This window comes from Plectropomus leopardus, chromosome 6 (assembly GCF_026936395.1).
Source record: "Plectropomus leopardus strain MGB_pleo_1.0 chromosome 6, ASM2693639v1, whole genome shotgun sequence".
NCBI lineage: Eukaryota > Metazoa > Chordata > Actinopteri > Perciformes > Serranidae > Plectropomus > Plectropomus leopardus.
The window spans coordinates 30,509,364-30,537,080 of record NC_142181.1 but is presented as its reverse complement, the minus strand read 5'-3'; the positions used below and the strand labels follow the sequence as shown (position 1 = coordinate 30,537,080).

The following is a 27,717-nucleotide window of genomic DNA, read 5'->3' as shown; positions in this document are numbered from 1 at the left end:
GACATTTTCTACATATGGGAGCCAGCATCAAATGACAGTGAAAATGGCATTTTAGGAGACAATAAATCTTTTACAGGACACTAATCCTCGAAGAATACAGCCTTCAGATGATACAGTAACAAAACTGATGCAAATTCAAGACTGGCCTCGACACACCTAAGCAAGAAAGACAACTTTGCAAATGACAGGACTGTGTAATCTGACAACAGTTGTCTGTATCCATATCCCTGCAAAAGATATGACTGCAGATACAGATGCACTTTTTATCCTGCATTTGAACAAAAGCAGTTCTCCTGCAGGGCATCTGAGAAAATTGATACAAGGTAAACTGAAACACCATAATGAATATTATCATTACATTTCCTCTTGAGGCATTTGCCAAATGCTCTAATCCACTACAATAAGAGAATTGACAATGGTTCAGTTTCTTGCTTTAGGACACTTCAACAGGACACACAGTTGATGTTATACGTTGGATAAGCTGCAGTAGTATTGTGTCAATTTAATGGTTCCAATCTAGGGCTGTACCAGAAAATTATGCCAGTAAAATTGGATTAGGCTGCTCAATTTATATTTTCAATAATTTATTTTTCTTCCCCAAATAAACGTTTAATGTTTGAACAGGCTCAGTGGGACGTTCAGTGTGACAGCGGCATTCACATAATATATACAAGCTAACTGGACTAACAACAGATCAAAAATGTGCAACACTGGCCGACACTAAATATAAAAAAAGACGGAGACTGTATGGTATTCACCATACAGTGAACCATACAGTTGTAAATTCACCCTTTCTTCATGACAGTGCAGTCTCTCTACACCTCCGTGCCACTGCAGCATGTCTGCAGCTGCAAAGAGTAACATGTAAGTCAAGAGCACTTGCTCCGCAGTAAAATCTGGGGAACAAAACGTCCTGAAAGTACACTGCAAAGAAACTCCAAATTTTGAAACAAAAGTTAATTCTTCAGATCTGAGATGACATTTCTATTGACCCATTTCAATCTTAAGTGTACACAAAGACACTTGATGAATATAATTTTTAAGTGGCACAAAGGCAAAGGAACAGCCGAGAGCTTCAAAGTAAATTTTAATCTAACGTGCAGCAGTCACATGAAAAGTGTTTCCTATCGAGGAAAATTACAAACATCAAAAACCGGGCCAAAGAGGTGTCAAGAGCGGTGCTGTAATCTGATTCTGGGTTGGGCCATTAAGTCAAGTCAAGCCTCTTCTCTATGGAAAACAGCCCTGTCAGGACCTGCGTGGTGGGCCCCCTCTTTGTGTCACTGTCATTTAGCATCTGCACCAGCCTGTCAAATAGAATGCCACCCTCGCACTGGCTGCTAGCCCCCGTATGAGACAGGATGCTGAACAAAAGCCCCGGGATGATAGATGATGTTATACAACGGCCACTGTTTTTGTTAGTGATCGGGGGGCCGCTCGCTGACACCCTTTGATGGATATGATTCTGAAAATGCATCAGCGTGCGAGATGAAGCCATCAGAGGAAGCAGAGAGGCAGGCGAAGGGAAACAGAAACCTGGCGATATCAGCAAACATCTCAGGAACTTGGGTTAAAGTAATTATGTGTGACATTTTACATCTATTTAAATGTTTGTTTTGCTGTTCTCTATCATTAGTTCATGAAAAAGCTATTCCAGGTTGTGAAATATTTCACATTTGCTGAGCTAAATGCCGCGTCAGTCCTGGGAAGCAGGCAGAAAGTGATGAGGTTTAAGCTGGCAAAAAAAGAAAACAATGGTTTGTTGAGAATAAACAGGAGGGCCGGGGGGCGGGAGGGTGGGGGGGGTTATCATGAGCAGCACTGTGACTGAGCAGACAAAGAAAAGGCCAATACCTAAACAAACCAACTAAAGCAAAACAGAAAATCCAAGGAGGCAGATGCCACAGAGCTGGACACGCTGCTTGCTTGCAGAGAGAACTCTGGCAAATGCAGAGCAAAATCCTGATGGTTTTGTTGAGATCAAGATGCAGAGAAAAAAAGAAACACCTTTAGCTGTAAAAATACCTCTGCAGGCACAGCTGTTATGATGATAAAATATTCACTAACGCCTCCTCATCAGCACACCCTCTCCTCTCCCCTCCCCAAACACCGACAAATGTATTTCTGGGTGCTGAACATTAACCTCCTGTGTCTTCTTGGTGAGCCTCAGCACCCAGAGGGTTCATGTGTGAGTCATGGCCACTGGCCGGCCTGATACACCATGACAGACCAGGCCTCAGGCAGACAGAACAAATGCCATCACGCCACACTCGGCTCACAGCGCTGCAGCACAAAACACAGCCATTAGCTATCTAAGTAGGCAGCTGTGTCTTAGGAGAGGCATTCAAAAGAGGGAATTGGCATTTTACCACACAAATGCATCACTGGGAACTGAGAGAAACGATAAGCATGTAACAGACTTGACAAGAATTTAACTGTGGCTACACCAGCTCGGAAAATTCCACATTATGTTTTCTAACAATACAAGGCCAAGAGACAACCTTGATGTTCTACTAGGTATCAACCTCATTCTCACGAGTTGAATTTGCCAAAACCAGACCTTTAGAGTTTTAAGAAAAGAGAAAGTCTGCTGGTTACAATTGCAAACAAAGTTACTGTGCTTCCAAGAGCCAACATAATAGAAAATCTCACTGGCATATTGATATCCAACTCTGGCCTTACTCAAATACAATCTGTCACAAGCAATGCCGTCTGAGTTACAATGTGAATGTCACAAATCAGTGAAGGAGAAGAAATAACCATTTTATGCAGGCCACCCTGGTGTATTGAATAACAATCTACAGAAGAAAGAATGAAGACGTGCATGAACACCATGTGAAATCAAATGTCATAAAGTGATAATGCAGATATCTGAAAAAAATTCAAGGGGTTTTGTAATTCTTCCATGGTTACAGTGGTATCAACTTACATTAGTGAATTAGTGTTTCCCACATACAGAGTATGTGTGTGGCGTTAGCTGCCGACTGGGGGGGGCATTTTGTTTTAAATGTGTGTGTTTGTGTCCCTTTGTATCTTTCTGTGTTCCCTCTATAAATTTGGAGGTTTTTGTAAGTCCATGAATGCAGCAAAGGCAGAGCTCTTCATTACTTCTTTTTTTCCTCAGCAGCAGTTTGTAAATCATGGGGTAGATAATTGATCTATCCATCCACTCAGCTGATCAGATCAAAACGAACAATTAAGTTTCACCTTTACTGCACCAGTTGATCTGCTGCTCCATCTGTGCCCAGAGTGTGCTCTGTGCTCTGACAGTGTATTATAATATTTCAAAAGCGCATGAACACATTAACGGTCCAGCTCCAGAAATAGAAAGTCTTTTAGTGGCAGCACAATTTAATCATGGCAGGCCGTCACAAATAAATGAATGTGTGGGAGACCCTGCATTAAATCTGTGCGAAATTATGTTACCTGAGAGCACATCTAGGTCCGAAAACTGAGATCATCATCAATAAAAATAAAAATAAAAATAAAAAAAATAAAAATAATAATGATAATAATAATAATAACTTGGATTTATATAGCACATTTCAATGTGTCAAAAAGATTAGACAAGTAGCTAAATTACAGCAAATCACCCCGAAACCTGGAGGCCAGCCACAGAGCTCCAAGGAGCCAACGGGTTTAACATCAGGAAGGGAAGCATCCTGAAGCCATGGAGCTTCGCAGTCGCTACCTCATCCCTGCAGCTTGTTCAAAAACTACATTTTTGTTGTTACAGAGAATGTAAAGTATTAAAAAAAAACCACTGTTTCTACTGAATGTCAATTACTGGAACGAGTATGGGTTCAAATTCTAATGGTACCAAACCCTAATTTTGTCAACTTGCATGACATGGTTCTCAAGGCACTGCACACAATTTAGGAGCCATTTGATGACCTTCAGTGAAAACCACAGAAAAAAATACCAGGTGTACTACTAAGTGTTTTTTTAAACACTGCACACTGCAAGTTTTTCACTTTTTTACAAACACACAACACCACTAAGAACTTCTGGCATTCTCTCTTACCCCAGCTCCCGCCCGTTCCTGCATGTAAACTTGACATATAGGCTGTAACAAAATCCATTGGGCTCAGGATCCTTAATAGATCCTGTTTTTTTATGTGCTCACAAACACATCCTGCACTTGGTGTGAAAGGCAGAGGTCAGAGAGCAGCAACAAAAGGAAGCCAAGAGTACTTTGACTGTGACACACCTGGCAACAGCGCGACAGACCTCTAGATGAGTGTGATTAACCCCCTGGCCTGCTCGCTTTGTTTTCTTTTGGCTGCATCTGCTCCAGTGAAGCAACGCAGGCTGCAGGAGTTAATGTACCGGTGAAGAAAGCTGGCCAGCTGCAATCTTTGAAGGTCCAGGAAGGGGGATATGAGACTTCCGAGAGGCCAAGACACCAAGAGGAGGACTGCGGAAGATGGATCTGTCTGTCTCGGATCACCTTTGCCTGCACTGTTTCAATGAGACAGCGAGACATTTGTGCCAACACGTCAACCATGGGGGCTGCAGCTTGTAAATAAGACATTAACCCCTGTGTTTACGAAAGGGGCAATGTGTTTTTTTCATTGCAAAGTGCTTTTCCATAGCGGTGCAGCACCACTGTAGCACACAGCTCCCTGTGAGAGATGGGCGGGGGGTGGACAGGCAAAGAGTAATAAAGCGTGTCAGTTCCTTTCTAGGGATAAAAATATTAAATCTTTCCGTTTTTCAGAGAAGGGGGTCCATTTTTATTCCTCACTGCCGACTTTGCCTCTCTCACCAGCTTGAGAAGGTAAAAAATGTTTCTGTGTGGGATATTTGTGCCAAGGAAATCAATCTATTAGTTATAAGTGCTGGAATAAGTCGCTTTCTCATTACGTGGAGGGGGGCTGCACACTGATGCTGCAGAGTGCACTTACTCGTGCACACAATGAGGTCAGCACGTGACCCCCCCTCAAGTGCTGGGTACAAACACATCCCTTCTGCAGAGCTCTGGGCGAAGCGTTAAGGACCATCTGACTGAATCCTTAACATGATGCCGCCCTGACACATCGCGTTGGAAACACAGACCGCTGCGTGTGCATGTGTGCTGCTAAAAATACTTACACACATGCAAGCACGCTCTGGGGGATTGGATAGTATAGTAGTACCTCACTGCTGTGTGTGAGGCGATTCTACATTTAAGAGAATCCTGCTCATACTCCATTGTAATGCATGAGCTGCAGTCCTGCTGCCGGAGCTCATTGAGCCTCTCGGACATATTCATTTCCTCTAGTACTTAAAACATATAATAGAAGGAGGAGGAGCAAACAGCTTTGGACTAATAAATCAGAGAGTAAGTCTCACTGCAGAAAGGTTACACATTTCTAAATGGATCCTTTTTATTCATCTTGGTGGGATTTTGCGGCACACGTGCTTTGATTTATCGCACATAAACTGGCTCTTGAGTTTTGAAGCCTTGTTGATTCATAAGAGGCTGACAGATCCTGACAGTCCCTTATAAATATTAATCATAAATCTAAGGTTCAAGTCATGGTGGTGAATAATCTGAAAGACATAACCAGTCGAGAATATTAATTGACTAAATTTAATTAATCCTCTGAATAAACTAGTACAGGAAATTCTCTCATGCCTGCATCACCTGAGTGAGAAAAAAGGTGCAGTGATGTTTCTGCACCAACTTCAAAAGCTGCGTGAAAGTAACTGCATCACAATATGTACATTAATTCAGGGTGCAGCTTTGAGTTTTTAATTAAACCTTTGTTTAACCAGGGAAATCAGCTCAGAACAAAATCTGATTTACAATACTGACTTGGTAATTTTGGCATCTGAATATACTCAGGCGTGAAAAAACCTGTGGGACCAAATTTTGCTCTCCTGCAAAGATCGGGAAATAATCAACAATTATGTGGATTCAAGTGAACTTGCATTATCATGAAACAGTAATGCCTGTAATCCTCCCGTTATTCATAAAGTCTAATTTTTCATCCACCGCATGAAAATCACTACTGTCTACATCGAGAAGAGCTAAACAAATGAGTCTAACATGCAGTACAAAGGGCTTATTCATGCCTGGGAGATCCTCCTACCCATCCTTGAAATGCCTTTAATTCAAAATATAACACAGCCTTTAATGGTAGTTTTCACTGGTTCCCCCTCTTAAATTTCTGCAGGCCTTTCAAATTAAAAAAAAAAAAAAAAAAAGATTTGTCAGATGAGAACTCTGTTCAAGGTGTGTGGGAAGGCAAACCTCAAAGGCACATAGATAAGCCTTTCATTCCTGGCTTTTGTTTATCTCGCAGGGAATTTTAAAAGGATATCATTCATTATTCAAACTGTATTTGCAGAATACAGACTCTTAGCTGCGCTTAGTTTTGGAGACGCTCTTTGTGTAAATGTTAAATAAACCAGACCTTTGCTCCAGGGATTACCTTTCAAATGCACGACTGTCATTCCCATACTCAATAGAGATACCTCCACAAAAGGCCCAAACTATTACACAGTATTTCGTGCGGCGTTCTTCGATTTGAGTGCAAAAAGCTGCTAATCCACCCATCACTTCTCCAATTTTATTTTATTTTTTCTAACGTAATGCCACAAGGCTTCAGTTATCTAACAGCCCACTCTCCTTCAAACAACTCTCCTTCCACTACTGTGACCATCTTCACAGCCGGCTGTACTTAAACAGCTCTGCCTGCTGAGACTGTTTTGATCTTGTGGTGATTGTGATTGAAGAAATTAATTGTGCTGCAGATTGTTCTATCAAGACATTTTCTGCGTTTATCCTCAGCAAAAGAGCAGGAACTGACAGCAAGTCAAAGGTCAGTATTTTCATGATTCAGAGATGACAGCCTCGATGCAGGCAAATGCTGCTGCTGCTGCAAACCACTGGGATGTTTAAAGGGCTGGTGCAAATATCAGTGTTCATACACATTTTACCCAAAACATTTACATGATTTCTCTTGACTTTAATGCATATTCTAAAGACTATACATTCTGTACAGGATTAGGACTGAATATTTAAGTAAAAGTTAGGGACTGTTTGTTTTTTTGAGAGGATAGGGGGTTGTGCAAAAAAGGGGGAAGCATGCCAAATATTTTTTTCATTCACAGGGGAGGGTCTTACCATTTTTATTTTGGCTTAGGGGAGGGACATCCAACTTAAAATGGCTGTTGTTTTTTTTGTTTTTACCGCCAATTTTAAAGAAATCAACAACAGATATTTTTCGTTTTCTTTTAAAGAAAAGATTCTGGGGGTTTTGTTTTTTCATCAAAAAACGTTGGTGATTTTTAAAGAAAACGTCTTCTTTTCTACATAAGGGATGTTTTTTCTTCAAATATACCATTTATCACAGCCAGAAACTGTAAAAATATAAATAAATTTATACTTTGTTTTCCAAAACTTTTCAAGGCTTGGGAATTGCTATCTCAAATTCCATAACTTAACCAGGTATTTTATCACTATACGAACCCTGAAATATTGCTGATTATCAGGATTTTTTTGTTACATTTTTATTTGTGTTTCAAAATCAATGCCATTAACTCCTAGAGGAACCTGTAAGTCTGTGATTTGCCTCATTATTCATACTTTTGGAGAGAAAGTGTAACTTGCGGAAATAGCCATATTCTCACACTGCATGAGCAAATCATTAGTACTCACAAGAGAGAGGAAAACACATTAACAAAAGTACCATGACTCAGTAGCATGACGTGTGTGTGTGTGTGTGTGTGTGTGTATTTGGGTTTACTATAACAACCTGGAGTGTGCAAACAAGCAGGGTAAGTCAATTATCTCATACAATCAAATAAAGCGCATCACTAAAGTGCGTACGCCTCAACAAACACCAATGTCTTAATCTACACGGTTAAGTAGATGTATTCTCAGATGGCGCAAAGTTTCTGCCTGATGGATTCTCCAAGCTCAAAGCGTGAAAAGCAGTTGTGGATGTCAAGATTCCCCTGACACTCATTCACCGATGATCAATTTCCCATCCTCCATCCTCTGGCCTGCCCTCACACATCAGCATCAATCCAACACAAGTAAATACAGTGAGTGGCTTAATGCATTTTCCTCTCCAGGGATTCTGCCGACCAAAATGGCATCAGCAGGGTAAATAAATAAATATTCTGCTGAGTGGTGGAGTGGATTGCATTCTGTTGAATCGTGAACAACCTTTCTTCCCCCTGCTGTCCATAAAAAAAGGGAATAAGATTCTTTTTAGTATAAGCTTCTGAGCATAAACAGCCATGGACACGGTTGCAGAGCCGAGTCCGGAGTTGGATGCCACTAAAAGTAGCAATAAAGCTCAGTTCACATGAGGAGAGAGGAGGCAGGCGGCCCTTGTTAAACAAATCAAAAAGGCACCACTGTGCAGGCAGCATGTACACTTGAGGAGGGGTAATTAGAGTTCTCCTTTAGCGTGGCCCCCATTCAAACTGCAATCAGGAGTTTGGCACAACAAGGACTATGAAAATCACTCCAGCTAACTAGGTCCATCCACAGTGCATGGCCCTGACATAATCCTTTGGAAAGACAGTTTATTTCTCATCACTGCACCGGTTCATGTCAAGCTATAAATGTATGGCCCCTTTGGCAAAGACAGGACGGACAAACAAAACAACATTTGACGCGGCTTAAGGGGCAAATGTGTCTAAAACCGGCTGGACGGAACTTTACTTGGTCTCTCTCTCATAGCATAACATCATACGATTTGATTAATCTCTCCGAGCACATAATCTAGGGTGCTGCCCGCAGAGCACAGCAGTTCTCACCCCACCTCCACACAGCAGCAGCTGGATAAGCTGCAATAGGACGAAGGGCACGGTAGCGAATACAACACATCCAGCGCTCGACATCTCGACCTTGACTTGAGAGCAGGCTGACTGACGGTCTTTCTGTCTTTTTCACAGTTCTGAAAAAGGGCCCCAGTCCAATTACAGGCACTGGGTACATTGTCTTGTTAACTCCAGCTCCGACTGTACATTTGGGCAGCTCAGAGATCAAGTACTCGCTGGAGTTTAAATTGACAGAGCTACCTTTTCTGCTGTCACAGCCTCCTGTGTTACTCTGTCACTGGCAGGTGATGGAGGAGCAAAATAAGCTGTCTGAGGCATCTATGCAGATAGTGACGACTTCAAAGACGGCGGATGCTGACAGCATTCGTAGGAGGTCTGACTCTTGTTAAGCAATCTGGAAGAAACACACTGCAGCTCAGACACAGCAATGTGGTAGGATTTCATGGAGGAGGTGTACACTTGCCTCCATAGGAAAGTCTGTCTGACATGTCATGCTGACTACAGACAGAAGACACAGTACTGGTCACATAAACACCTACTGAAGCTGCGCCATCCTGCAGCACCAGCATTACTGCAACCTAATGGATGTGATAGCACAAAAGCAATGTGTCAGTGAATCCAAAATGATCACTGAAAATCATCTGAGATTTATTAAGTTAGTAATGCACCACCAGAACTTGAATAAACACAGTGGTTTAAATGAGAATTTTATTTTTTCACAGCAATGTAAAATAGCTTTCAAAGAGAGAATTATATTCTATTTAGTAAAAAGGCTTCTGAAACAGTTATTAAAAAACACATTTTTGAGTGAAATAAGGTTTAATTGAAGGTTTTTTCAATAATGTGTATGGTTGAATCTGTGCTCATTCAGAGACAGTGTAGGCCTGATTAAAGGCTGAATTACCTGAAACAGTTTGCCTACAATAAAGATTTCTTTGTTTCAATGGCACAAAAGGGGGAAGGAATAACAACAAAAACAAAGTGAACAACAACAATAACAAAAACATCAGTATCAGTTATTGGTCAAAATGTTATTTGTAACATAGATACTTAGGCCCAGAATTTCCCAATCGGCACATTTCTAATTAAATCAATTCATTACTAAAAAATACTAAAAAAGATTTTGTTTCCACTTTCTCATTCCTTTCATTCATTTTATGTATCCAAAAATAATCAACACATTAAGTGATAAGGAAAACAGGCCAAATAATTGTGACAGCTCCAGAGTGAAATGATCCCAGATATCTTAAGTTAATTATTTTTAAAATGTTGGTTTCTGCATCATTGCGACAGAATCCCGTGGCTTTGCTCTGAACTGGTTGCAGACAAGACAGCAGCTGCATTTGATCCAAACTCCCCCTGATTACTAATGAGGTATTGACCTATAAATGGCACTTCAGAAATGACAGCTACCAATATTGACCTTTAAAAGAGGAGTAAATATAAAGAGTGTCTCCAAACGCTCAGCCTTGTGCATGTGCCAGAGGTCAATACCACGACTCCATTAGAGCCATTTAAGTAAAACATTCTCATGGAATAAAATGCCCGGCTATTTGGCCAAATGATCCTGTGGAACCGGTGTGGAATATCTGAATGTTTAAACAACAGACGGGGCCGGCAAGTGCATATGCAAGTGCTGCTGACAGACTGAGGAGCGAGAGGCGAGCTAGCCGTGCCGACCACGGCTCTGAAATACGCCTGACTGTTAATTGGAAACACAGCACAACTGCTTCCTCACTGAGGCGTGTCATTGGAAAGGAAATAAGCAGGAGCAGCAAAATATACAAAGACACTCATGAGGATGAAGGAACATAGCTCAATATGATCAGAGCAGGCGTCTGAGGCGACGTTAAATACACTTCTGACTGGGGCAACGCGGTAATCTTAACACAGACGAATAGCCCTTTGTTGGAAAAATGCCCTCGTAGCAAAAGTGTTATGTGTAATTTGTTATATTCAGGATTTTTTTCCCCCCTCTGGACTCAAGAAATACAAATGTATGTGAAAAAGTTCCAGATAAATTTAAAAAAAAAAATTCTGTTTGGGACATTCTGGCTTACTATTGGTGTCGGATCAAATCTCTTATTCAAAATGTCATTATTTTCATGTTTCAGGCTAAATTAAAGGATTAAAATGCCCCTCAGATTTAAGAGAGCCTCTCAGGCGCCACTGAATCCACTGGATCAAACACCCTGAAAAGCTGATTTTGCTTGACAACGCATATTTTTTTTTAAAAAAAGCACAGTGACAGGATGTGACACGTGTTTTAGATGTATCACACAGGTGTACTGTTGTAGTGTCAGTATAACACAGTTGTGGTGCCCCTATGACAGTCCAACACCCTACCCCCATTCCCTGACCTCTATTTTCCCTGTTGGTCAGTCCACAGCAAATCCGAAAAGCCTCCCAGCATCTCCATGGCGACGGGCCTCAGTCGAGCAGATGGCCTCAGTGTGCCGCGCGGCAATTAAACAGGGAGCGCCGAGCAGGGAAAAGAAAGTGGGTCAGGATCAGGGGGGAGCAGGGCCGGCAACGTGAAGCTGCCTGTGCCGCAGGCCGGCACACAAACGCACAACACACGTACGCGCGCGTTCATGCTTCGGTGAACCCCTTCCCGGGTCTTCCCAGGAAAAACAAATACCCGCCCCACGCCAGTCAGGAAGCATCGGCGGTGTGAAAAGAGGGGTTAGAGCACCGGGGGGGCTGAATCTCCCACACTGAATCTCTCCAACGGTGACAAGTCAGAAAAACTTCCACCAGAATTACACAGGCAAATCCTACAACCCAATCAATAGGATTAACCCTATAAATCCCACACAACGAAACACAGAATCAGCCGCCTGTTATTTGGATTACTTCCACTGGAGCGCCACACACTCCGACAGGAAGTAGTTGTTATTTTGCAATGAAATTTCCCAAACCGCAGGGATGAAACACACCCTGGGCGATGTGGGGCAAATACAATCAGTTTCATCCCATGAATACTTTCATAGCATATAGAGCGGTCTAATGAAACACGGAACTTCAATTTAATCTCAACTTGAACCCACTTGTTCTCAAAGATCCGGTTGAGCTTCTGAATCGCTCATTACTCAAATTAAGAAAGGCTTTAATTAAACTAATTTAGCAGACAATATGATCTTTAGCACATCATGGGGCTTTTAATTTAATTAACTGTTTTATGTGTCATAATATTCTTACATTTATGCAACAGGCATTTGTTTGAAGATAGCTTTAATGCATAATATGAGTTGATGTAGGGGGGGTCCACTGGCTTCCCGCATATGGAAAGAAAAAAGGCCTAATGAGCTGGAAAAAATTGCATGAACTTTTATTTGCACAAGTCTTTTCTTCTAGCGAGCAGCCACCAAAGTGCCCAGATACAACCTCAGCCAAGAACACTATTTCGAGGCAAACTAGAATCATCCCTGGAACGTAGCCTCATTCAGGAACAGCACGACCCTCTGCACACTCCCATCCCCCGCAGGCTCTACATGTAAATCCCCATTTCCCCTTTTCCTCTTTACATTTGGGGCCTATTTTCCCTTGCAAATTTTCTTCCACAACTTAGGAAGGAAAAGGTACAATCCTTCAACCCATTCTGCAGAACAATTTCAAACCTGGCATCCTTAGAGGTCTGCAGGCCAGAAGGGGGGAGGCATTTTCAGGGTTTTATTGCAGTATTTAACTGCCTCTGTCAAGTTTAAAGTGTATTTCATCAATTCATGTATCTAAACTATAATTCAGTGCTGTCGAATGATTGTTTTAACTCATGATTAATTGAATCAGTTTTTTAATTCCATTAGTTTTGCATTAGAAAACCGTTTTGTAGTCCATATTGACAATATAAAGCAATTCTAACTAGTTTGTCTTGATTAGGAATCAAATGCAATAAAAAAAAAACTGCATGGGACTAGCATAGAGTCGGTACACCTGTAAAAAGGAGACTCATGGGTACCCATAGACCTATTTTAATTCAGATATCTTGAGGTCAGGGGACCCCTGTGAAACGGTCATGCCGTTTTTCCATTGCCAGAATTTAGCTTAACTTTGGATCATTATTCCGCCCCCTTCCTGAAAAGCTAGCTAGCTAGCTTTAAAACTCAGCCTGTTACAGCCTCTTAAATACAAGAATGTCAACTGGCTTTGTGTTGTTTTGACAGCTAATATAAGTTTTGAAGATTTCTTTCATGTAACTTTTTGGCACCATTTGTATTCTGGAGAGCCAACTTCTGTCATGTGACCAGTATTGTATAGAGATTTTATCATCCACTTCCTGGTGTAAAAGGCTTTCGTCCTGCATGTTTAGGGGCAGAGTTGCAGATTTCAGTGACCAGAAGGCAACTAATGTGCCATAATGTCCTCTGCAGGAGGACACAAATGCTGGAAAACAATTCCTTGAATTATCAATCTGTCCATGCCCCACATTCACACACTTTATTATTGCTATATCAAGTTTCTCATTGCAACATTTGCTCCTCTTTAGCGTCTATTTTCAGTTTCATAATGCTTACGAAAAAGTTACACAGTGCAATGGAACAATTGCAAGCCCCTCTCAGACAAATATTTATGATGCTCGTGACCACTGTGAACACAACATATGGTTAAAGTGGGAGAAAAACTCATTAGCATCAATAAAAGCAGGAAGCGCCACTGCTCACTCTCACTCTGCCAGTCTGTGAGCAACGTGGGTGTTGGGTCAGAGAGTGGGTGTTCTTGTGGCCACTTCTATCTGCATAACTTATCATCATATAAATGTTATAACTCATATGTTTGGCACGTGGGCGGGAGACGGGTGGGGGACCCTTGACCCCCAAACCTTCTGTTTCTCTGGCCCAAAGTGACATTTGGCATCTTCATGCCACAGCTGACAATTGCTGCGAACTACAAAATGCCCCCGCGTGATTCCTTCACTGGTATCAAAGCCCTCTCCAGATTCCTGACTGGTTAATTCCACTTGCAAACCTGTAGCCAAGCAAGACGTGTGCTGCCAGAGTGGAGGCTCCCATGTGGAAACCCCTGGCAAAGTTATTCAGCTGGAAGAGTCAAGAGGAAGTGAGCAGGAGGAGGAGAGGCACTTTGGGGGTACGGCAGGCATTTTTATGTGCAACTGTTCTCCATTAGAAAAGATTACCTTCAGGGGAGATAGTGAAAAGTAACATAACAATAAGTCAGTGCAGACTAGCAGTCAGATCTGGATGTTTCTATAACCTCACGCAAAGGCTTCCCTAAATTTAACCAGGCTGAACCTCACTTTGGATGCAATTGTAGTCTTTTTCTCACCATGTTTTTTATTTGCCATTAGCCGCTCTAACAGAAATATATACTGAATACGATCATTGGAAATGTGATACTTTAAAGAACAATTTTGACCAGGAGACTTTTCTCTCCTGAAATATCAAGATAAGTTGATACAAAGCAGCTGCCAAAGACTGTAATATACAGAGGACAGAATACCAATATCAGAGAAATACTAAACAAATTTTAGATGATATGAACTGCTATAACAGGAATAATATCAACCGAAAAACATTAGCCCTTTTTACACAGAGATGACAATATAGCAGCGACACTCAACCTAGACAGAGGTCTAATTAGACCATTGATGTCCTAAAATCTTAGAAACTTCCCAGTAATGTCCTTAAATCAAAGACATGTCCTTAAATACAAGAATTGTCTTAAAATCCTCAGGATGGTTTAGTTGAGTATCCCTGCACTGAAGGGCCACTATGAAGTACCTTCTTTATGTCTCCTTTGCATTTTTACACAACACCAAACAATGGTGGCATCAGTCTGCTCCAGTCCACAGGCTGTCACAACAAGGCGCAATCAGAAGAGAAGTGATGGGCGTGACATGTAGCTCAACAGTGTCGGCTTCAAGTAAGTGTGATATGTAACGCGGCGACAGCAATGGCATAACATGGCAATCACAATCTTTACCTGGACCTCATTGTTTTTCCAATTTGCTGAAATTTGCGTTGTTCTTCTTCTTGAAGTTAGCTAACTATTCACAGCTACTTTCTAAATCTCCAAATCTAAATCTCGTGGCTTAGACATCTCTAAGACAGGTAATTTTTTAAAAACATGTCTTAATGATGTTATTTGTTCATTTGTCCATTTTTAATTTATATAACTGTCCTCTAACAGATGTAAAGAACATAATGGGCTTTATCTTACGCTCTGCACAAGGCAGTGCACGGTTCGGGTGTTTAGATAAGTCAGGTGGAACCTCACAATACAGCCCTCAAGGTCCCAGCATTCATTGTGGCATGTATGTATGTCATGGATGTCTCTTGGACATAAATGAGGGCACTTTACAGGACGCAGGAAGGCGTGAGGCTGACCTGTGCGTGCTGATGTTAGTTAACTTAAATATGCCAGCACCAACAGGTGCAGTGAGAGATCAGCTCCTCCCGTTTCCGCTTGCTTTTTATGCTGAGCTGCGAGCTTTGTTTACCCCTCCTCACATCATTTTTCACTTTTCTGCATTTTAAAGCCGTTCTGGAGATTCCAAAAGATGATTGAACCTGCACCGCCACATCCTCTCATACCTGCTCCACCTCTGCTGCTTTTGGTGGATATCTGGTGCTTCCGTTAACTATCTGCTAGCACGCCTTCAACTCGGGCGCACGCAGATCAGTGTCTTCAGCAGAACACTTCAAATCTGTCAATCGCCAAATCCGTCATTTAGATCGCAATCCGCCATTTCCTGGCTCACCTGGGAATGGGAGCTGACGCACGGATTGGTTAATTCATGTTCCGGCCAAACACACCCATGACTAATTCAGAGTCTAAATACAACCCCTCTGCGCCGTGCGCCGCACCTGCCACCCAGATTATCCACCGTTTAACTGGCAAATTGGACTTTGGCATGCCCCAAACGCATTTGCGCCATGCACAAAAGATCGTCTAAATAGGGCCCAATGAATATTCAGCTTCTTTTTTTCCTCTTACAGCATATGAAGTACTCTTTTTGTGACATCTTGTGTAGCGCCTTTAGAGGAGGAAATATAGGTAAAGTACAACAAAGCTATACCCTACAGCTTTGCTTTGATGCATACAAGTCGATAGTTTAAGTAGGTGCAGTGCTGACACAGATTCTGTTACAGTTCGGGATAAAGGGATAAACACAAACCCTTTCCCTGTTCAGAGGTAGGACTAGTGGTTCCATTACTCACTCACCCATATCTTTTTTACATATTTACATGCAATCTACTGATAGCCACATCCAATGCAATGACAGTTTTTTTGGAATGCAGGAAGGAGGCCATTTGGCACACCTGAGTTTCTGAAAACAATGCAACACTGAAGTCAAATTCAGCCAGGCTTGAAACTGGGGAATCAATAACAGACTACATTAGTTGCTTTGGAACAGACCCTACTAACAAAACGGAAGGATCGATGCCAAACTGCAGGCCGTCTCTGTGTTTATCTTTATCTCCTGCACTGCAAAGTTGAACCATGTGCACTTACAAAAAGAAGATTTTTTACCACTCGTGCAGGTTGACCTCAATCCCAGTATAATGACGAGCACTGGGAAAGTTTATTGTGTCAGCTGTGGTGAGGGTGGAGCGAAGAATACCAGCTGAAATATTCTCAGAAACATATAGGCAATTGAAGTCAATATGAATCGAGAAATGATCTTGAGAGTCGATCACAGCAGGGAAAGATGCACACATGAGAGATATATGACAGACACGGAGCTGACCCGTTATCAGTCATACTTTGCTCGTCTGTCTGCACAGGACGAGGGCACTAAGGAGCTTTGCACCAAGCTGCAGCACACGGAAAGCTTAGCTATATGTCAGGGAGAATAAATAAACCTGTGTTTGTGTTTTCTATGCAGCCCCCCACCCACCCCCATTTACAACCATGCAGTTGCTTTGAAGCACAGACAGCTCCCGGAGAGATATCAGTGCGGAATATTAAATGAGCGAACACCATCACTCATTAAAAAGGGAAACATTTCATGAAACAAACCCCCTTTTGTATCAAGTACTAACCAAGCCGACTCTCAGCAAGCACCGTCCTCAAAGGCAGAGCAAGGAGACAGGAGAGAGGGAAAGGGGAGAAGAGAGATAGAGAGGGGTTTTGAGGAGGGGGTGAACCCAAGTTTGCAGAAAGTAAAAGAAAAATTGTAAAGTTCTGGCAGGAGATCAGCTCAGAGCCTTGTGAAACCCCAGGTGCTCTGTAACAATGATGGAATTTTTACATGTTGCTTTGATTCAGATCATTTCCGCAACGAAAAGATTCAAACCGCTGTTAAATTTTCAGAAATGCTCGATATCTTCATTCGGGATGTGTTCTGCAAGCTAATATTCCATTTCAGCTTCACCCCTGGAGGGTATTTATCAGCGGATGGCATGTGCAGTGGGTGAGCTGGAAGGCTTGTAATGGGATTGACAGATATGGTTTTTGAAGGCGGTACAGATGTTTGCAGCCAGAAGTTGGAGGCAGTTTGTGTAAATATTCAGTGTCTTATAAAGCTGACCTTCTTGAGGTCACAAATTCAGAAAAATGGTTGGAATTTTCTGCAAAATTTGCTTGTGCAGGCTGGGTAAGCCACTTATTCAGTAGTTTAATGTCAAAAGCACAAGAAATGAAATGAAACTGAGAAGAAAATGGCTCTTTCAAATACTTAGGGAAGAAGGTAATTCAAACAAGGCATTATTGACTGTGAAATATGTATTATAGTTTAAATTATTTAACAATTAAAAGACTAGTGTGTAGGATTTAGGGCAGTGGTCGGCAACTGGCGGCCCGCGGGCCAAATTTGGCCCACCGCCAATAATATCTGGCCCACCAGATGACAATGATAAAAAAATATTATACATATATATATATTTATATATATATATACACACACACACACACACACACACACACACATATATATATATATATATATATATATATATATATATATATATATATATGGTAAATATAACTTCCCCAGTGGCGTTCCCCTCTAGTGGAATTAGAGACAGCAACTCCTCCCTGAACTCCTTTCCATCAAAATATCGCACATAGACACACATCTGGCTTACATCTGTGTTGTCGGTGCTCTCATCAATGGCCAGAGAAAAGTATTCGGCCTGACTCAGATCACTGATAATGACTCCATGCACAGCATCCGACAGTGCGTCTATGCGCCGGGAAGCTGACCTCGCAGAAAGAGGCACCTGTTTCACTGAGGCAATCACGCCATCCATTGATGGCACATAGGAAGCTGGTCCTCATGCACGTAGATCACCACATTGCACCTCCATGTTTCATTGTGTCTGTTTGTTTTGGAGAGGAGGAGACCCCTGATAATTCACCTCCAGGTAAAAAACCTCCTGAACAATGAACACTGAAGGAAATCTATTTAATATAATTTTTAGCTGATGGCAATCTACAATTGAGATCTTTCACACTTAACCTTAAAATATTTGATTTTAACAGTGGAACTGTAAAACCGTGGCAAAGAACAACATCAGATCGACACCGTTGTCAGGGAGAAACTTCAATTAAATACCTAATTTAAGGCCTTTATTGGCTCAATACATCAGCCAGCTGATACATCAGTCTGACCCAGGACAGTAAGAGGCAGAGCTGCAGGCCAGCTCCTGTCAACAGACTGCACAAGTCAGCACAAAATTCAACTGAGTCAAACAGCAGAAAACATGGCAACAGCAACAACTAGTCTATCAAGTTTAAAAACGAATCCCAGTCCACCTCAACTGATTCAAAGAAGAGCTGCGAGTGAAAAAACACAAGTGTAAATGAAGACGAGCACACAGCCAATGGAAGATAATCAAGCCAATCAGAAAATACAACGCATTTTTCTGTGACTAGGGTTAATGTTTTGTTTTTTTTTTTATAGCACTGGTGGTCTCTTTCTGTGTTATTTTTTCCATTTTCTCCATCATTCCCCAACTCAGCAGGCTGTTCACTTACTGGTTACCAGGACTTCTCTGCTCCTTAATGAAGGTACAGCAGCCCAGCTGCCTGTTGTAAATTGACTTATTGAGTCAGTTACACGGGGGCTGATCAGATCTGCTTTATTTTAAAGGCACAAGGCCTTAATGGGAAGACCAGGAATTATCCACTCTCTAAATCCCAGATCAGCCTGTGACTAAATGCCCTAGTTGTAAACCCGGACACAATGAGCAGAGCATGGCATTCCCTTATGATTTGTTGTTTTTTAATCGGTGAAGCAGAAAATACAAGACGACTGCATAAAAAAATTAAATGATGCAGTAAAAAGGCAGTGCTCCCATTGCACAGCGGCTTGGAAAAACACAGCAATGGATGCAGTTCCTGTGAAGAAATAAATTTGCCTTTAACTGGAAGGACTGATTACAGGTAGTAACTTTAGTAACTGAGCTCGAAGGGAGAAACCGAAAAGAAACTCTGCAAGCTATTGGTGAGCCAAGTCGCAGGCACATAAAAAGTGCAGACTGTCAGAATCCATCCAACATGGGAGGTTATTTACTTTTTCTTCAGAGAAGATTTACATCAACACAGGAACCATAATAAGCCTATCCTCCAATGCTGGAACAGCAATCTGACAAACTGCAAAGAAAATATGGAACAAGTGTAGTCAGTCTATGCCATTCTCATTCTCAAGAGTAGAACAGGAATTTAACCATTTAATCCCTTGACAAGGATCGGCTAAATACAAAGAAAACGACTCGACAGATTAATGCCAAATCAGAAAAGCTCAGGGCGAGATTTGATCCCTTTTATTGATTTCCTTTTTCCTTACTTTGCTGATTCTGCGATTTGAGTTGAAACAGAGACAAATTTCAAGGATTTAAAGCAGAAAATTGCAGCTGCAGCTTCCTGATAAACGTGTTTTCCATCCCGATCCAACACGGTGACTGTCTGGTGTGAAGAAAGCACAGGAGCTGCAGAGGATGCCTAACAGACACTGTACACCAAAATAACAACCCAAAGAAAAACACAGCATATGATACCGAACTGCAAGTTCTGATAAAACAAGCTGTCTGGTAACCTTAGACAGCCGGTGTCTGGGACAAACATTACTTGTGATATTTGACTATCCCTTTATATTCCCCAAAATAGCTTCATCCAGTGATCCAAACATTTCATCATCACAGAGACATGCAGCTGTAAGAGCCTCATTCTGGGCCTTGACTCACGTATTTATTCCTTATCATGACTAAAATCCTGCAAGTAAACTACAGACTCCAAACAATCAGTGAGGTGGACTTGATTTAAAGCCCCTTTCACACATGAACTGCAAACCTCACATTATTTAGACATCACTCAAATAAGCGGTATGTGAGAACCCAAATGTTTGAATGTGTTGGATCGGACTCTGAAATGACTTTATCTTGCCAGCTCCCTCTTATGATGCCTGTGCATGTGTCATTGAGCCCATGTGTGAACACTGGAGCAGCTAATTGCCCATGTTGGCATGTTGATTATGTTTCTATGCATGCGTCTCATGAAAGAAAACTGAAAAAAACAAACACCCAAGGGCAAAGAAGAGAGATCACTTCCCAAAGACAGAAATGTCGAACTGGAGACATGACGAGGTTCAGGAATTTCTGTCATTAAGAGTTGAAGCCAAAATCAACAGGCAAGTTTAAGGAGCAGCAAGAGGCTTTTTTGTTTATAATCAAATAGTTTTAGTGTTATCATGTCATGTCAATTATGGTCATGTTCTGCCTCCAGCACGCTCTACCCAGGCGCTAGCCCTCACCCAAACCCAACAGAGTATTTCCAGCAGGTGAGAACACTTCTGACACTGACGATTTCCCGTTGTGTGCTACATGTGTGAAAGGTAAACTCTGGACGACCTGATTTTCTGCACATTATTCAGAAGGAAAATGAGAAAATGACCACTCATTCATTCCACAGCTGGTGACCACTTTAATAATGGAATAATCAATTCAGTAATTTTTTAAACAAAAAATCCAAACATTCACTAGCGTCAAGCTACTTCAGTGTGAGAATTTGATACTTTTTTCCCTCTGGTACAATTATTTACAAACAAATTTATTAGTAACTAATTCCCACATCAACATTGTTCATTTCTGCAAACAACAGATATGTAATATTTCTACATGAAGTAGAAGATATGTTGAAACTTTACTACATTTCTTTACGTCTCAGCTTTGCATCCTCTCCACCCCATAAACATGTAGTCAAAACTACATCACTTTAGAAACTGATATGATATAAATGAAAACTACAAATGTGGCATGCAGACGTTAATAACAGCATTTTTTCTGCTAATGACTGGGCTCATAATAAAGTGAAAAGGTTTTTATTTTGTGGCTGCTGGTCAGATAAGGTATACCATTTGAAGACGTCACCTTGAAAATGATACAGGGCATGTTTTTTTCCTGACATTTTATTGACAAAGTGATTAACTGAGACAATAATGGGCAGGTTAATCAATTATGAAAATAACTGTTAGTTGCAGCCCTAATACATTCAGACGTTAATACTATTTGTGCAGTCTTCTCCACGCAGAGAACACTCCATTTTGCCATAACCTTTCCATTATTTACGTTCAGTGCTTATTGTCATGTTTTATTAACCTATTTAGTGATACGCAGCCTTTATGCAGAGACCAAGGGGTTGGTAATGTGTATCGTGAACTTATAAAAAAAAAATGAGCGTGTGCGTCTTAGATTAACTGTTGTGGTGTATGGAACAAAACTTAGCTAATTCAAATATTATACCAAAGAAAAGAGAACTCACTGAAATTAATGTAGCGGACCAAAAAGGGAAACTATGCTTTAGAGAGACATTTCACGCAGTGTTTGGAGAAGGATTTGCTAAAGAGCTGACAGCAGAACTACAATGAGCTAAATGCTTGAAAGAGATGAAGTTTAAGTGGCCAAGTACCTCCATTAGTTTCTATGGCAAAAGTGAGGCTTAATCTCCTGTCAGCTCCCCTCAAGCTAGTCTCCCAGGACTCAGAGCTCTCTCTCCCATCCATCACCTCAGCAGGGACCAAAGGGAGACTCCCCAAAGGAATGAGGATCAGAGCAATTTGCATTCACATTCAAACCATCAAGACTCAACAATCCCATAGTGGCTCTCTCCATTTCACTATATCACAACTGTCATCCAAATGAAATATAAAATGCCAGCGACTGGCAATTACCGTTTTTCTTCAAAAGAGGGAAAGTCAAAGTGCTAATTACAATGTTCCAGCAGTATTTGTTCCATGACCCATCTGAGGAAACATTCTCCTGCCTGTTTCCATGCTCGACATCAAACATCTATTTCAACGCACTTTATGAACATGCCTGCAATGGTCCCCGGACCCCCCGACTGTTCAATCAATCAATCCAACTGAAGTACGTGACATTTTACACACAAAGGTAGACTTCAAAATTCTTCCTCTGGAAAATAAATACACACTCCAGCAGCACAGCATGTGACCACTTGTCATGAGTCAAAATGAGCTGCTGCGCGTCAGGCGTAAGTGACAAGCTTGTGCACAGAAATCAGGCAGTTAGCTGTGCAATTAACCCTTAAAGTCAGACAATAGAGCTGTCTGTCAAAAGGAAAACAAGATTCAGCCGCGGTTCACATCTTTTTGAAAGTGCCGCGTGACACTCAAACAGCATATAAACACAGTTTAAGGGCTGTGACACCAAAAAAATGCAACTGTGGGAAACTTTAACATCAAGTGAAACTCCTATGCCATTATATGATTGACAGGAGTGAACAACAGGGGTCTCCTGCAGATTGATCCGCCCGCATGCTGCCAAATCATTACAAAGATTAGAATTCACAACTGCACAATTTTCCTTCCTGAATAATGCTACATTCAAAGTTGATGCTCGTCCACCATTCTGCATTCATTTCCCTGATGTTTAATCCAGCTAAGATGAGGAATGAGAGCCAGAAAATCTCTTTATCCCACCGCTGAGAGTGATATCTATATGGGCTCGAACAGCACCAGGACCCGAGGATGGAGCCGAGCCATTAACAACCACCTGGTTGCAAACTCAATCCACACTCAATTAAATATCAGACTGAGTGCTAACATAAGAAAGCAGGAACAGAGCTGCTGTTTTTATTCACAGATCCATTATTCTCAATGTTCCTTTTCTTTGATAATCTATTTGGCGGGCAGCTCGGAATATTTTCTGTTTATGAATTTGGCACTCTTGTGTTTTCTACAAATGGTTATTACCATGACAAGCACAAATGGCTTTCCCTGATGGATAACTGCAACAGGGTTTGCTGCTACATGCATTTGTTAGAGGCCATTCCCCACTTGTTTGTGCTTCAGTAATGAGGGAAAAGCCTGGAACATGTTCTATATCAATTAAGTCTTCAAAAGACAGTGGGCATTTATGGCGACGCCCTTTAACCTCGGGGTGAAAGACCAGATTCTTGTTTTTGCATGTCAAAAGAAATGGCTCCAAACAACTGCTGGAATTAGACATTTTCCAAGCTCTTCCCTTCACGGTGATGTCTGAGGGCATGAATTGTGCAGTCACTTTGGTTTTAAATTAACTGCTGCAATAAAAAAAGAGAGGAAAGTTATTCATACGATGTCTAATTAGGCTTAGAAAACACCTCCCGCTTTACTCAAATAAGACATTTCCAGGACGCTTTAAGAGCAATTTTTGAGACATTTTTCCACTCCCCTTGATTGAACAGCTTCAAAAGATTTCCCCCCGTGAATCCCAAGGGAACCAGTTAATCCTGATCTTCTCCACAAGCAAAGGGATCATCTCAATGTAAATCAGACAGGGGCTTTTGATCAAAGTATTCAATCAGTCTTAAACACATGACGCCACAAAGAGCCCTCGCCGCGAACAAGGTCAACATCCCGGTTGTTCTCGAGATCAAACTAAGTGGGTGAAAAAAACATCCCAGACGTGACATAAAATATTCGCCTGGAAAAGGACCACCAAGGTTAGAGTGCACAAGCTGTAGTGTGTCCGAGGAAACGAGGATATCATTCAAAACATCATCTGACAGTCCTTGACCAGACTTGACCCTCGTCCATTCCTTCCTTAAAATAGGGCGCCAGACAGAATCTACTTTTCTGAGATGTAAACAAACCAGTAAACTTTCAGCTTAAAACCCATTCTGGATAATGGATCTCACACACACACACACACACACACAGGCGTAGCCTTTATACATGACGGTTTGCTGCTGGCTTGTTTTGTTCCCCAATTAGAAGCTTGTCAATATAACCAGAGTGATGATGCTGCTTCCGATAAGAGTCAAACACACTTATTAAGCATGTATTTAAATAATTAGGCCCACTTGAGGAAGCTTTAATGCCAGGATGATCAATGTCAAATTATCACCCCATTTATGAACCACCAGTGTTTCCCTCAACAGCTCATCCTCCACCCAAAACACACCCCATCTCTCTCAGTCTATCGTCTATTATGTATTCAGGACAGTGTCTCAAACCAGAGCCGAATGTCATCCTTAGTCACTCTTCCTCAGAAATGACTGAAGATGAAAAGCAGAAAAGGCCTCTGGATTTACTACGCACCTTAAAATGAAGGCTTTGGACATCATGAGTGCTTAAATTCTCATCATTTTTACAATATCTACACACAGGAGCTGAGCAGAACAGGCCACAGGTTTCAATTATCATGCAGGAGCACTCTGAGGCTCCGAGTTGCCATTACAATGAGATATTGGAAAACTTAGCAGACTGCTGGCCCTGCACGGTTCGCACATATCGCCATCTGCCTGCTGCTCGGGTAACTTCATTACTTTGCAACCAAATAAGTATTCTGCAGCCGTTTGCAGAGAGGGGGCTTGAATCTAAGACTGAAAACACTTTACAGTTTTCTCTCACTCATTTGCACATCTTGTTGCAAAACACAAAGCATCAAATCGATCCACCCATTCATGCATTAATCAAGTCTTGCAAAACATCACGCAGCACACACAAACACACACTGAGAAGCAGTAAAATGGGGGTGTGATGTTAAATAAGGCACATGTGTCCCCTATGATTGGTCTTACCTCGGACGTGCAGCGCTAGCAGGAGTATCCATATCCCCACGCACATCGCCATGGCACCTCAACTATCCGGATCTCGTCTGATAACCTGAGAGTGGATGATCAGGAGGCTCACTCACGACGACAAAGACCAAGCATGCAACTTCTGCAAATCCCACTTCGGCCAGAACTAGTCTACCTCCCTCACTGAGCAGTGGGAGACTTTGGCAAAACTAGAGGTTGCGCTTCTCCGTGCCAAAGCATCAATTTCACGTCCGCGGGCGATTCTTTGGACGGCGGAGAGTTTGACCGGATCCCCCCCCCAAAAAAAAATGAGATCCAAGCGACTGCAGATGTGCCGTTTCAGCTGATCTGAGGCGAGGAGAGGAGAGTTCTCAGAGCTTCTAGTTGAACCATTCAGCCTTTTGTTGCTCCATCCACCGCAGCGGCCGAAAAACTCTCTCCCTCCTTCTTCCAGGATTGTGGAGCAGAGGTAAAGTGGGCGGGAGGTCCTCGATCGATGATGCGTTGGGAAGTTTCCAACACTTGGAGAGTTCCGCCGGGGAAATGTCGCCGAAATATTGACACAGCACCTAACAGATATGTTGCTGGCACCGTCCCGGTTTTTAGTTCCGTATAAGTTCCCGGTTCTCCCTGTCTGCAGCCACGAGCGGCCGGAGACCAGCACGGCACGCAGGTGAAGTTGTTTTAACTCTAGAAAATGGTGAAATGCGTCCCCCTTTCCTCTTTTTTGTGGATGAAATTCAGTGAAGCTGTATCCCGCTGTGCGCACCGCCCCGCTGATCTGCCACCACAGTGTGCTGCTGACTATCGCTGACGCTTTGGGAGAGATCGGGATCGAGTGACGTTTGGCAAAGGGAGGAGCCTGGATTGTCCTGCAAAAAGCAAAGGCATCGCCTCGAAACAAAAAAACTACAGCAGCCTGGAAGCCCCAAAGAAGTGACTCTCAAACTTTTCTAGCACGTCAAGGGTCTTTGAAATGACTCGTTTGGAGCAGATGGCGATAAGATAGCGCGCAAAGGAAAAACAATTTTTGGAGGATTGAGATAGATCCGTCAGAGAGGCAGGGTGTGGGTGTGGGACGAGGACAATAATGGCATGTACAGTCATGCTGAAGTGAGATATTGCATTGTGAAATACCAGTCATATGTTGAGACTAATACACCTCACAGGGCCCCACGGAGCCACCGAAACCTTTGAGAGTGAGGGGAACTGAGACTCAAAACCAAAACTGACATCGCGGTAACTTAAAGAAATGGTTATACTCAAAACCAGTATTTTGAAGAAGCTGCCTAAGCCTCATTTGAACAGTTACTGACCGAAGAAGCAGTCAGCAAAATGAAGGACAAATAATTTATATATTTGAATTGTTTTCGCCCCGCCCCCAACAAAAATGCTCAAAATAGAATAGAATAAAATAAAGTAATGACGGAATTAAATTAATCTCATCGCTCTAATGACCCGAGGAGCAGCATTGCACATTTTGACACTGGTACCCCCCCAAAACAAACACAAATAGGCAGATCATATTATATAGCCTGTATATACATGTATAATTTTTCTTTGCACCTCCCTGAGTGACAAAGTGCAACCACAACCATGAGTCCAGGAACCCAAAAATAAAACAACTGCATTAAGGGATTGTTCTTTATTTATTAAAGGAAGGGGGTGGCTGGGGGGGTTGCTTCATTTCTGTTCTTTTTTTTTGTGTTTGTTTGTTTTTTAATCTTGACGCTACAGTTACTTTTCCTTGAGTCGCTCTGATTCCCCTTTTCCACCAAAAAAGAGCAAGTTTCATTCCAGTTTGCACACCTAATGTTGAAACATTTGGAGCATTCTGACCCAAAGTAAATTGGTTCTGAAGCCAAAAAGCTGGAACCAGTAAAATTACAGGTTTTCCTTGTTCTGAAGTGTGAACTGTGACAGCATTAGCAGGTGTCATATTCCACAAATTGGGAAGAGAGCACATTACAGTTTTGCACATAATAGTCCTCTACATCTTCTTATCAGAAATAGTTGGTCCATGCTTGTTTTTATTGACAAAAACAAATATTTATAACTATAACAGCTCAATATTTATCACTCAGATCCTCCGTCTTGCTATACTGTTTACTTCTGTTGTGCACTGTGCAAAGCGTTGATGTGCATCCCTCATCCAAGAATCCTGAACGGAACTGGTTCAAGAACCAGAGCTAATGTGGTGGAGAAGCGGTATGAGTGACTGTGCAGGAAAATGCATGACCCTTCCTTGACCATAAACAACCATATTTTAGTATATTTACACCAAACATATGTATCGGAGCCAATGCAACAAACAAACAGCACAGGAGTGAGAGTTATCTCCCAAAAAAAACAGCTCATTTCTTAGATAAAATGCAAATTCTCCTTACAAATTGCATCGTCATTACACAAGTTGTGTGTGCAATTCAGTAGAAAATTATTGCATGACAAAGGGTATATAAAATAAATACTAAATACAGCCATTTAAAATTGCATTTCCTTACCCTAAGTCAATTTTTTTTAAAAAAAAACATAGGTTCCTCCCAAGTGCTTAAAAAAATACTTGACATGCCTCCCCCATTTTTCACCACACCTTCCTCCTCATCAATTAAAAATAGTCTCTTAACAATTGCTTCAATTTGGGTAAATAAGCGAAAAAGTAGTGTTTTTCATATGCAAGCGCTACCAGGGATCCCCTCAATGACCCCTGCTTCACCCCAGACCTCAAGCGAACCACAAGTTTAATGACAAACATGTCAGGGTGGAGCAGTGAAAGCTAAAATATGATCCAAACAGTCATCCTCAAATATTCTCACAATGAGGTAGTGTTTTTTTTTAATTAAAAATAGGGGCTGCAACACTGGATAATGATCTTAGAGGTAAAAAAAAATGACTCAACTGAGAGATGTTCCTTTCTGCATGTGAGGGGGGATCTATATTACCTCATGATGCAGC

General features: G+C 41.8%; 1 protein-coding gene across 7 annotated transcripts in view; it reads right to left on the bottom strand.

Moving 5' to 3' along the window:
- Positions 1 to 25,664, bottom strand: part of nectin1b (nectin cell adhesion molecule 1b) — a 217,034-nt gene extending 191,370 nt beyond the window's left edge. The window contains exon 1 of one of the 7 annotated variants that reach the window (XR_015776847.1): positions 24,766 to 25,654. Coding sequence is in view for 6 of the 7 variants with exons in the window: in XM_088079198.1 (XP_087935324.1) it covers positions 24,766 to 24,817 (52 nt within the window). In the remaining variant the exon portion in view is untranslated. Of the gene's footprint in view, positions 1 to 24,765 lie in introns of all 7 variants that reach the window. The other 6 variants (XM_088079198.1, XM_088079201.1, XM_088079197.1 and 3 more) reach the window with 6 other exon arrangements.
- Positions 25,665 to 27,717: the final 2,053 nt, after the last annotated feature.